This window comes from Salarias fasciatus, chromosome 13 (assembly GCF_902148845.1).
Source record: "Salarias fasciatus chromosome 13, fSalaFa1.1, whole genome shotgun sequence".
Classification (NCBI taxonomy): Eukaryota; Metazoa; Chordata; class Actinopteri; order Blenniiformes; family Blenniidae; genus Salarias; species Salarias fasciatus.
Window position 1 is genome coordinate 1,842,230 of NC_043757.1, and position 12,500 is coordinate 1,854,729.

The window sequence follows — 12,500 nt, forward strand, 5'->3', positions numbered from 1 at the left end:
TAAAGCACACAAAAACTACAGATGTGGACATAAATCTAAGTTTGAATATAAATTCAGACTGAGGACACATTCAGAAGTCGTGTTTTTAAACACTGTTTGATGGTGGAGGGACATTTTACCAAAAGATTGATACAAATAAAAACAGTTGAGAGTCATCTGCAAAAATGTGAACTTTTCTATTAAAGTGAGAAAATAAGAAGGGAACCAAATCAGACCCCTGAGGAATCTCCTCTCCATCAACTCACCTTCAGAATGTTTTCTGACCTTTCAGCTTAAAACTGAACTATTTGCTGTTTTCTCGGCTGAAACAAGCAGTTATGTCAATGCCTGCTAGCTGAGAGGAAGACGAGCGGCGAGAGGAAGACGAGCGGCGTGTTGTGACTTGTAGGGTGAGATGGCGACAGGAAATTAGTCACATAATCCTCGAAGACGTCCAAGGAACACAAACACACACACAAACACGCACACACACACGCAAGTGAGGAAAAAACTGTGTAAGCACTGTATCACACCAGATGGCCACAGCTGAGATGGTCAAGTGCGCACATGTACGGGAACACACAGCGGACTGCACAGTGTGTGTGTGTGTGTGTGTGTGTGTGTGTGTGTGTGTGTGTGTGTTCTGCGCTCTTGATATAACCATCAAAACGGGATTTAAAGTGTAACCTGAGTTCATGTGGCCCGTTCCCCGGCGGCTCCCCGACGTTTATTGACCGATCCAGAAGATCTGCGGTCTGTTTATTGATCAATCAAAGCTGGATTTACAGAAATGACCCCATTCGGAGGACGTTCTGCCATCGCTGGCTGCATCTACCTTCGGTTTGGTTCACGCCACTAAAGTGTCGAACTGTGATTCAAATTGACATTTTTTTTTTCTTATAATAGTCCAACCAGTCAAGAAATGTCCGCTTCCATAGCGAAAGGCTACGGATGAAAGAAAACCAGAACAAAACCCTCGTTTCAAATGTGGATCAGACCTGGAAGGCTGTCAGTGTTGAGACTCTGCCAGATGAATGCTTCAGTGAGAGACTGAGGATGGGAACTTTCAGGGAAAAGGAGACGAACAAAAACACAAACAGTGATACGAAGGAATCAAAACTCTTATTGGCACTCTCAGTTTATTTTATAGCTTAAGATGGAATTGTTCTCCACACAGAGATTGACAGTCATGTTTTTTTTGTTTGTTTTTTTCTTTCCCAGAGAACGGAAGGTTCAGACCTCGGAAGAAGGTTTTCATTCATTTTTCCTTCAAAGTTTGTCCCTGCATTTGAAGTAATTTGGATGTATTTAAGGGTTTATTTGTCTTGGTAAAATTGGCTGTTGCTGTTAGTTGTTTTGTAATGAAGCTACCACCTCATGCTGAGGAGAACATGACACTGGAAACGTGAACAACGGGAGAACCGTAGACGTTACTGATGAATTCATACTTCGTCCAGCTGTCTTCATGGATCCGATGCTCACAGAGCAAACAGAACTGGAGAGCGAGTCGCTCCAAAACAAAATCCTCTCAATCATTAAAAGCAGCAGGAATGCCATTAAAATCAGGTCTCACACGCTCAACAGCAAATTCTTCATCCAGAGGAAAACAAAAGATGGCGGCAGGTGAATGAATTAGCAGAGAGGTGAACGATTGAACAAGGGGAAGACGAGAATATGGGCCAGCAGGGTCCAATAATCTGTCTCTGCCATCGATACCACGAGAGAGAGAGAGAGAGAGAGAGAGAGAGAGAGAGAGAGATATTAGGGATGTGTGTTGCATTCTGACCCATATTCACTCACAGTAATGTTTTGTGACCTACATACGGTCTCATCTAAACACACATCCTAATTTAACACTGGTGTGTGTGTGACTGAGAATGGCTTCATGAGTGTTGAAAACGTCCCTGAAATGTTTCGAGCTTTCAGCCGCAGACGGAACGAAGTGAGTAACGAACAGAACACCTGGAGAAGCTCAGTCCAGGTGTTTCCAGGACTGTGCGTGGTCGTTTACCGGGTTTTCAGTACCTGGTTAGTGGGGGGGGTTGTTGAATGGATGGATGGCTGATTGGTTGGTTGATTGGTTGAATGGACTGATGAGGATGGATGGATGATGGATGGATGATGGATGGATAGAGGGCAGGTTGAATGGTTGGTTAGTTCATTTATTAGCTGGCTGGTTTTTTTGGAGTTGATTTGTTGAAAAGATGAAGGATAGATAGATAGATAGATAGATAGATAGATAGATAGATAGATAGATAGATAGATAGATAGGTGGATGGATGGATGGGTGGATGGATGGATAGATAGATAGATAGATAGATAGATGGATAGATAGATAGATAGATAGATAGATAGATAGATAGATAGATAGATAGATAGATAGATAGATAGATAGATAGATAGGTGGATGGATGGATGGATGGGTGGATGGATAGATAGATAGATAGATAGATAGATAGATAGATAGATAGATAGATAGATAGATAGATAGATAGATAGATAGATAGATAGGTGGATGGATGGATGGGTGGATGGATGGATAGATAGATAGATAGATAGATAGATAGATAGATAGATAGATAGATAGATAGATAGATAGATAGATAGATAGGTGGATGAATGGATGGATGGATGGATGGATAGATAGATAGATAGATAGATAGATAGATAGATAGATAGATAGATAGATAGATAGATAGATAGATAGATAGATAGATGGGTGGCTGGTTGGTTGGTTAGCTAAAAAACTTGTGTATGAATTGTGATAAAAATTGCCGTTCAAGGAAAAACTGATTAATTGCCCATAAAAAGCTAAACACACAAGATAAACATGCAAACTGCACACGGAAAGAATCAAACCCGGACTTGAACTGGGGGCCTTCTGGCTGTGAACTGAAAGAGCCAACCACTGCTCCACTGTGTGCCTGATTTTTTTGGTATTTGCTTGTAAGTCTCAATAAAGCGGTATTGGTGCATCAAGGATTTGATTATTTTAAATTATTATTGAATGAATTCTTCCCTCGATGAGTAAAGCTAGCGTGACGGGACTCTGCGACACTTCAGCGTCTTTCAGTGCGCCTCCGAGTTCCTGTGGAGTCAGAGTCGATATGCGAGCCCGCTGCAGGAGGACTTTTCCCCTCGTCTTTCCTGCCGCGTTGATCAGAGGCGAATGCAGGTTGCCATCTTTTCACTGCTGCAGCCGTAATGCGACATGATGGCTTAATGGCCGGAGCCCTCCCGGCGTCCGCTCAATACGACAACAGGAAGGACGGCGGGGAGAAAGGGAAGAGGAACGGCACGGCGGAGGCTGGAGGATGTTCCCCCCGGGCCTGCCGCTGTCCTCTGACCCGGTCAGGTTCTGCAGCGAAGACGAGAGCCGGATCCTGTTTTCACCAGGTTTCAGGTGGAAACGGATCCATTTTAAATGTTCTTTTCAGAAAAGGTTTGCAGGCTCAGGTTCAGGATGCCTGAAGGATTATAATGTTTTAAACTGGCAGGAGAAAATGTCAGATTGTATCAATAACATGAAGAAAAACAAGGAAGTTCTGAATCTCGAGTCTCCGTGTCGGATGATTTGGAGATTTTGGGATAATTTGAATGATAGAAGTGTTGAAAAGAAACAATCATGCAGACGGACATAAGATCTATTTTCCTCTTCGTGGATGAAGCGCACAGTTTGTGTGTGTGTGTGTGTGTGTGTGTGTGTGTGGGCTGCACAGCTGTGTTTCTTCCGGTGATATTCACTGACCTTCAGCACCTTTCCTTTCTTTTTTTTTCACGCTCGAAGCGTTTCCAGATTTATTTTCTAAATTAACCCACTGAGGGGAAAGAGAAGCTTTAAAAAACCACCTTCGCTGAATGAAAAGGATCATTAAATCGTTCCCACACAGCCGTCAGCATGAATCCAGTCCGAACAGGAAGCATCAGACCCCGTTTACACCACGACGTTTCAGTGCTGAGAGCAACTTTTTGAAAACGGCTCCCAAGGCAGAACTTTTCAAGAACGCAATGACATGGAAGAAAAGGCCACTTTTCCTGAAACGCTGCTGCTGCTGCACACGACGTCGACAGTCACCGTAACAACACTCCCACTGGGTGGTCTGTGTTTAACCTCCTCTTCCTCCTCCTCCTCTGGACGTCCGGTCAGCCGCAGCCGCAGCATCCTTCATATTGGGAAGGGTGGACTGGTAACTCGCAGCGACAGGCTGTCAGGGGGAATCTGAGCGGCGGCTTGATGCTTCTCTATAATGTATGCAGCTAATGTATAAAGCGATGCAGGCGATGCAGCGGCGGTCAATACAGCGCGCTCTTAACCTTTATAGCTTGTGACACTCTGAAATAAAGTGGCTGTGGATGAACATGCACGCACGCGCGCACGTGCACATACACAGCGTGTACGTTGAACTTTAACGCTTAATAATTCATCCCCAAAGTTCATTCCTCAACGTGACAAAATGGCGTAAAACGCCCACTTCCCTCATTTCCGCTTGTTGCTGTTGTTGCTGCACCTGTTGAGGCTGAACTGTGCCGCCAGCAGGATTCTGTTGGCCGGAGTGACTCACAGGTCAGCGACTCAAATCCCGTTTAAATACAGAAAGACAAGCAGGTCGGACTAAAATGCTGCGTGGAATAAATCCACTTCCACTGAAGGATCGTTTCCTCAGGCTGAAAGCTGCTTCTGAGCTTCTGATAGGAGGTATTCACAGTTTGAAGGCCGCTCTGGTCAGCCTGTTTGCCTTTTGCTCCTTTTACATCCTTCAAAACAACAACTGTCAGAGTAGTGCGAGGCGCCCGGCAGGCGGTGCGACGGGCCGCCTCCACCTGGGCGCTCTCATGCTTCAGTTCCTGTTTATATGGGAACCAGGGACTGGAAAGTCAACGGCTTCGGTTCAGCCTCACCGAGGGACTGAGAGGAGCTCCGATCAGCCAGAGACACAGAGATCTGCCGGAACGTCACGGTCTGGAAAGTCTGGATGGTCCAACTCAACTCAGGAGCAAGAAGAAAGTCTGCTGATGAAAGTCAGAGTGGGCCAGAAGACGGAACGTCTCTCATCACAATAACAGCAGCAAATCTGTGGTGGAGGAGGAGGAGGGGGAGGAGGAGGAGGAGGAGGAGGAGGAGGAGGAGGAGGTGTACAGTGGAGGAGGAGGAGGATGAGGCACCCTATGGTGGAGGAGGTGGAGTACAGAGGAGGAGGAGGTGGAGGAAGTGATGTTCAGTGGGGGAGGAGGTGGTGGTGGAAAATGAGGAAGAGGTGGATTTGGTGGAAGAGGAGGAGGAAGAGGTGATGTGAAAAAGGGAGGAGGAGGTTTTGGTGGAAGAGGGGGAGGAGGTGGTGGTGGAAGAGAAAGCGATAAGGAGGAGGTGTACTGCGGAGGTGGATGTGGAGGTGGTGGAGGAAGAGGAGGAGGAGGAGGAGCTGTACAGTGGAGGTGGTGTATAGAGGAAGGGGAGGAGGTGTACAGTGGAGGTGATGACGGTGTACAGAGGAGGAGGTGGAGGTGGTGTACAGTAGCCTGGCAGGCCAGACTGACTTTATTTATGCATTACACACATATAAAGACATTATAAAGACAGTCCCATGTATCCCTGACCATGGAGAGACAGTCTGGCGTGCCAGGCTGGGTGTATAGAGGAGGAGGAGGAGGAGGAGGAGGAGGAGGAGGAGGAGGAGGAGGAGGAGGATGAGGAGGAGGTGGAGGAGGAGGAAGAGGAGGAAGAGGAGGAGGAGGAGGATGAGGAGGATGAGGAGGAGGTGGAGGAGGAGGAGGAGGAGGAGGAGGAAGAGGAGGAGGAGGAGGAGGAGGAGGAGGAGGAGGAGGAGGAGGTGGAGGAGGTGGAGGAGGAGGAGGAGGAGAAGGAGGAGGAGGAGGAGGAGGAGGAGGAGGAGGAGGAGGATGAGGAGGAGGAGGAGGAGGAGAAGGAGGAGGAGGTGGAGGAGGAGGAAGAGGTGGTGTACAGTGAGCCTCACTGACAGGCTGCTGTCACAGTGGATCAGCTGCTGCTGCTTGAGTCTCCGGGTTCTCAGTCTTCTTGTTCTGATCGGAGTTCTTTACCTCAGAGCTCTAAAAGCCGCCGTCTCCTCCCGCTGCTCGCCGCTCTGTCGCTCGCTTCACTTCCTGTTTCTGTCTGAAGACTCGCCGCTGACGTTCTCCCTGCTTTAATTGGATGTTTTGAGGTGTTTTCACTCTGACACTCGCCGCTGTCCGTCCACAGCTGGGTTCCCTCCCCTCAGGCCTCCACATGTAACACGTCTCTTCCCACAATGCACCTCCAGTTCTCCGAATCCCTTCAGGTTCCAGCATTTAACCCTTCTGACGCCGCGCTCGCTTCAGTCTGTGTTTCAACATATAATGCAGAGTTCACGACACTCTGGATCGACACACTGTTCTCACTGAGCTCCTTCCTGAAATGTTTTCAGGTCCAAACTGTGAAAATCTGGTGTTTCAATGCCTTGAATGAGTCGTCGCTCCCTGTTAAATCCCACCTGCACCTCCCGTCCGAGAGCATCTCTCCGAACAACAAGGGGAGGGAAGTTTACGTGACACCAGATCCATACCGTTATGGATTTCTCTGCGAGGCGTCTCTTGAGATTCTGGGAGAAAATGGAGTTTGCGGAGAAGAGACGGGAGGTGAAATGAAGAGGAAATCACATTAGTGGGGAGAGAGAGAGGAGGGTGGCGCTGTGAGGAGGGGACAGAGGTCTGCTGGGAACCGTTTGGGGCGAGAAAACTGTTCCCTCTTCTGCGCAAAAAACCAAATTACTGTCGACAACAGAATTACAGCGGCAGACGTTCAGAGGGGGGAAGGGAGGAGGAATGGAGGAGCACAGACGCCCAAATGAAAATCATATTGTGAGTGTAAATCATTTAGAGGTCTTGATTGTTCCCTCTGCTTTATATTCAGTCCAGTAATGGATAGAAAGAGACGCGGGCAGAACAATGGACGCCTCCCCGAGGGCCACTCTTCGGCACGAGTGACATCTGGTGACGGAAACGCAGTTCGCTGGTGGTTAAACTGTCTTTAACTGCACTCTGGTGGAAGAACGGAGCAGAATTCATTGACTGAGCATCGACATCTTGCTGCTCGTGGTCCAACGTTAATTCAAAATATATAGAAACATGTTTAGTTATTTACAGTTTCATTTACATTCTTTTCATCTGCACACCTGAAAACGTGAAAGAACTGTAGGATAGTCTTGTTTATACCGCGTTTCAAGTGAAAACGCATCGATTGAGAAAACTTTCACCTTTAAAGGGAAACGTTCTGAAAACGAGACCATTGTTGTTGTTGTTGTTCATCTTCTGAGCATGTGCAGCAGATCTGTTTACAGAGGTGAATCCTGAGAGTTGTGTTTTCGCCCGTTTCCACAGAGACAGACTTTTTCAAAAGTTCCACCCTTGGGAGCCGTTTCCAAAAAGTTGTGTTTTCGGTCGCTCTGAGCACCATCGTGTTTTCCATCAAAATAACGTTCAGGCAGACAACGCTTCTCAGATTCTGGCATTTTTAAAACTGAAACATGCAAGAAAAGGTAAATAAATTTACATTTGGTGAGTATTTTCTTTGTTCTGAAAATGATCCTCAGTTTAAAAACCAGTTTTTACAACTGATATATTCAGGATTAGAATTCTATCAAAGCTGAACGTCACTTCAGCATGTGGTGTCCCTCAGGGATCAGTGTTGGGAACCAAACTCTTTATCCTGTGTTCATGACTGACGTGTTTCTTCTCATGTTTTCAAGCGAATTTCATTTTTTGCTGATGACACAAATTTATTCTGTTTGAGAATCTCATTGAGAACAACACAGAACAAACCTACATTTGATGTTTTCATCACATTAAAGCATTTTAACAAAAGAATAAATGAAATCAGATGTAACAATGAGCTCGAAATCGCATATAAATCTTCCACATTTGACTGTGGAGGTCTGGAGCAAACTTTAAAATGTTTTATTGCATCCGCTCATCTTTAAACCAAAAGGAGCCAACTAACAGTCAACGATCAGCCTGGATCTGTGAATGACTTTAACACTTTTTTAATTGAATTCATGTTTATAGTGGAAATATTCAAAGGTTTTTCTGTGATGGGAGTTATAATCTCAGAGGATTATTGTCTGTCGTTTCAGTCTTTGGTGTTGAAATATGCTTAATGCCCCAAAATAAGAGCTTTTTTTTAGTCATTAAAAGGACAAAACAGAGTTCAACAAGTCAATCTATCTTCAGTCCTTTTCTTAATACCAGTGAAAACAGAGTTTTCCATTTCAACTTCTGGCTGCTCTTTTCAGGAACATGATTCTGTGTTTCAGAAAAAGGTTCTCTGGTATGATCAGCGGTTACGACATACAGTAGACTCTGGCGTCAATACAAGCCCGAGCGCTTGTTCGGCAGTACGAATCCGAGTCCTGTCAGTTTCCTCCAGCGCTGTGAAAGCGAGCGGCTTCAGAGCGATTGGCAGGAAGACAGATAAGGAGCGGGCGACGGGTGGAGAGGCAACGCAAACAGACAGATGAGACATTAAACAGAAATGAAGAGGAACAGCGTCGCTCTGTAATCTAATGACGGCGATGACTGAGAGCGAGGGGCTGTGTGTTCGCCGACTGTAGCTCTAATTATCTGTCACACACTGAAATGGAATGAGTCCTCCGGGAGCTGCAGACGGGGAGAGAGGAGGAGGAGGAGGAGGAGGAGGAGGAGGAGGAGGAGGAGGAGGTGTAATGCGTGCAGGGCAAGGCTGCTGTTACATAACAACCCCCCCGATGTGCTGCTGTCAGAGCGAAGCCTGAAGCTTGATGGACAAACGGACGGAGAGACGACCCCAAACGTGCCGCCGCCGTCACAAATAACCGCCTCCCAGCGGTGGGAGGACGGCAGGATATAACGAGGCTCTCAACAGATGGTCCCACCAGTCCCCCGAGTCCAAATCCAACCGCAAGAAGTGAGGAAACTTCTACAGGAGCCCGGAAAAACCGGCCAGTCAGCGGGTCTCAAGAAGCTCCGTCCTGTAACTCCATTAAGGCCTGAAGCAACATTTCTGTCGTTTTGTTAAAATCACTGGAGGATTCTGGGTCTCATGACCTTCTGAGGTGTGTGTAAGACATTGTTTAATTGCTGTGTTTTAGTAATTTCAATAATTTCTGTATTTTTTTTTTTCATATAAGCCAAAAATTGAGAACATAAATTCTCTTTTCCGACTCGAGGTTTGAAGTGAAAACACATCATTAGAAAAGGTTGAAATTTACACAACAGTATTTTGAAAAAGATGTCCGTTTACATGGAAATAGAAGAAACAATGTAGTTTTTATGTTGGGCCACTAGTCGGTGTTGTTTTTTTGTTTTTGTAATGAAACGCACACACACACCCACACACACATGTTGCAGAGAATAATACACTAACCATTAACAATGGAGCACAAGGACATTCATATGGACAGAACACCAAATTGGATTGTTATCATGGTGACTGTCAACTCTTAAACTAGCAAGTCCAGGAGGATCTGGACAGGAACCAGGACCAGGAGAATCTGGACTGGGAGTCATGACACTCTGGAGGAAAACACTCTTCTTGTCCTTCTACTGAGCATGTGCAGAACTACTGTTTACGACGGCCGTGGTTCACGGGACGAGCAGCAGTGGTTCATCATCTACATCGTCTTTGCGTTTTCCAAGGTTTCCATAGAGACAGAGAGTTCTGGCAACATTCCACCTTGTGAGCCATTTTCAGAAAGTTGTTTTTTCAGTTGCTCTGAATGCTGTTGTCGTGTAAATGGACCCAAAAACACAACTAAAGCTTTCACTTTTGTGCTTTGACTTGAAAACGGGGCCTCAAGTTAACCAGGATGTGAACTGACGGCCCCGTTTGACTTCTTTTGACATCTGTATGGTTCAACCGGATAGTAAATTAGCTTTAATAACCTAGTGAGAGGTCAAAGGTCAACCGGAGAACATCCATCCCTGTGAATCACCCTGGAGTCTGGTTCAGGCGAGACACAGGGACTTGTTTTCAATCACGTCTGGGTCTGGAGAGAGTCTGTAGGAAGTGAATGGAAGTCAGTGTCGCTCAGTCAGAAGGCCTGAAAACGAGGCGCTGCGTCTTTGTTTTGTGGGTTTCTCTTTGCGTCTCGTGTGTTCGGCCGTGGCCCTCGGCGTTCCTTCTCAGCTGTTTTTCCAGTCGAGCGACCTTGACATCGGGCTCTCGGTTGGAAATGGGTTCAGGAGCGTCTTCCCCCTCCAGCCTGACCTTTCCGTCTCCGCCCGTCTCCCCGCAGTGAGCTCCAACCAGAGCCATGGGGAGTACCCGGACTGCCGCAGCGAGAGGGAGTCGGGCGGGGAGGCATCCCTCCTGGTGTCTCCGCTGGTGGTGGCGGGGATCGTTATAGGCCTCGTGCTCTTCCTGTCCTGCATCACCATCATCGTGGGCAGCCTGCGCAAAGACAGCCGGCTCCGAAACCCGCACCTCCGGGCCAGCTACGGTCAGTCGGCGGCCTCGCCGCGGGTTTCCCCGCCGCTCCGACACGCCAGACAGCACAACCATCCACAACCATCAACATTCTTACAAGGGAATCGACTTTATTTTGAGTCGCAGTTAGAGTCATTGTAATTAATAATCCTAAAAATTCATATCTTCATCACATTTCATTATTTGATCCTGAAACATTTGAATGCTAATGTTAGCTTGGGTCACTGATGCCAACACGACTAACACTGTTTTGATCAACAGAGACTTGAATTTCTGGTAATGTGTACATTCTTTGTTGATATTTGCTCTTCTACACACTTTCTTCCCACAGATTGAAAACTGAAAGTTTCCTCTCATCTGCTAACTGCTAATGTTAGCTTAGCTTCTGAACTCTTCTGCATCGGTACTGTAGCTGAACGAAGGAGCAGGAATTTTTAATCAAACTCAATTTATTAATAGGAACAAACGGTTCCTGTGGGCCGGAACCTGGCCGGAATGTAACAAGGCTAACTCGCCGCCAGTTAGCTGCTAATGCAACTCAATTCAACTTAAACTTCAATCAACAAGAGTACAAATCACTTTCTCAGTGACAGAGCTGCCACAGCATCATCAGCATAAAGGAACATGATCGGATTCTCCGAGAAAGTAAAACACAATTGAAAGTGTTTTTTGTTTTAGCACGTTATCTCTAAATAATTATTCAAAATGAATACGGCGAAGACACGCCTCTTCCTTTGAATTTAGCCTGTTTCTGTGACGGAACGACCCGACATGCCCGCCGGCGGCCTCATGTCTCTTCTCTTCCCAGGACCAGACGGTTTTTCTTACGGCGGTTCGGCGGGAGACCTGAGGTCCAGCTGCTTGGAGGACTTTCCTCCCGGTTTAGACTTTGACTCATACAGAGAAACTCTGCCGCCGATCAACAGCCTGTATCCCGACTCGCCGCCGCGGTAAGTGCTGGTGCGACGTTACGGAACAGAAGGTCTGCTGTGTGGTTTGTTTCGTGCTCTAAAACGATATCTGCAGATTCAGAAAGTACTTTTCTGGAGAAAAGGTGTTTTCTAGAGAAGACCGTGGGAATCATCTCACTAAACCAGTGAGATTAGAGTCAATTAGAGAAAATAAACAAAGAAAAGAAGCGATAATCACGAGCACATTCTGCTGACTGATGCTAGCAGAGCTAACTAGCCACGCCGAGGCTAACTTGATGTTTTCAAGCTCTTTTCCCTCCAAGTCATACCATAAAACAGGACAACGAATTTTCAAGCTCCACTTCAGGATAACGTAGTTGAAGGTTTGAAGCTTCAGGAAGTTTTCATTTTGAGTCTGAATTCACAGTGCTGGGATGCTAAATGCTAAACGCTAACCTCCAGAGTCCTGCACAAAGCAAACTGCCTCCTGATGCAAGATCATCTCAAATCTGAAATTGTTGTTAAAGATAGTTAAAGACAGGTCTCTGTGCACACGACACACATCAGGGAAAATACTGAAGATACAAAGTAGGATCAGTTTGTTTTGTGAGTTCAGTGTTTTTTTAACTATTGGACTAATCTTAACTGAAATGATGTTAGATAGAGGCTGTTTCTTTACATCTCTGAGTACCATTTCTCGTTCCGGTGAAGGCAGCTGATGGCAGCAGGCTGTAAATGATCAGATTGAAATGGTGTCATGTAAACACTTGGATCGGATTGGATCAGACCCATCTGACTGGAATGTGATCGGAGGAGGATGTGTAGTTCTGCTCCGCTATGCTTTTCTGAAACACACTTTCACTTGAAACATGAACCTGCACATCGATCGATCACTTCATTCGATATTCATCGACCAGATCCCTCCTTCAAGAACTAAGTGAGGATATTTTCTAATATTTAAGATGAATTGTTTAAGAACAAGTGAAGCGAAGAGGAGTGAAGTCGTCTGATCTGCGCTGGAAGCCACAGACGTGACGGCTCTGTTGGTGAAATCAGATCCGACACACTCCTTTTGGCCAATTACGTCAAATGCCAGGTCTGAACTCTAACGGAGCGTTTACCGGCCGCCCTCCGCCGCTCCGCCCCGACCCGCC

General features: G+C 46.4%; 1 protein-coding gene across 1 annotated transcript in view; it reads left to right on the forward strand.

Annotated features, from left to right (window-relative positions):
* bean1 (brain expressed, associated with NEDD4, 1) overlaps window positions 1–12,500 on the forward strand; it is a 36,301-nt gene that overhangs the window by 16,147 nt on the left and 7,654 nt on the right. The window contains exons 3-4 of the mRNA XM_030106293.1: window positions 10,245–10,448; window positions 11,244–11,385. Coding sequence (XP_029962153.1) covers window positions 10,245–10,448; window positions 11,244–11,385 — 346 coding nt within the window. The remainder of the gene's footprint in view (window positions 1–10,244; window positions 10,449–11,243; window positions 11,386–12,500) is intronic.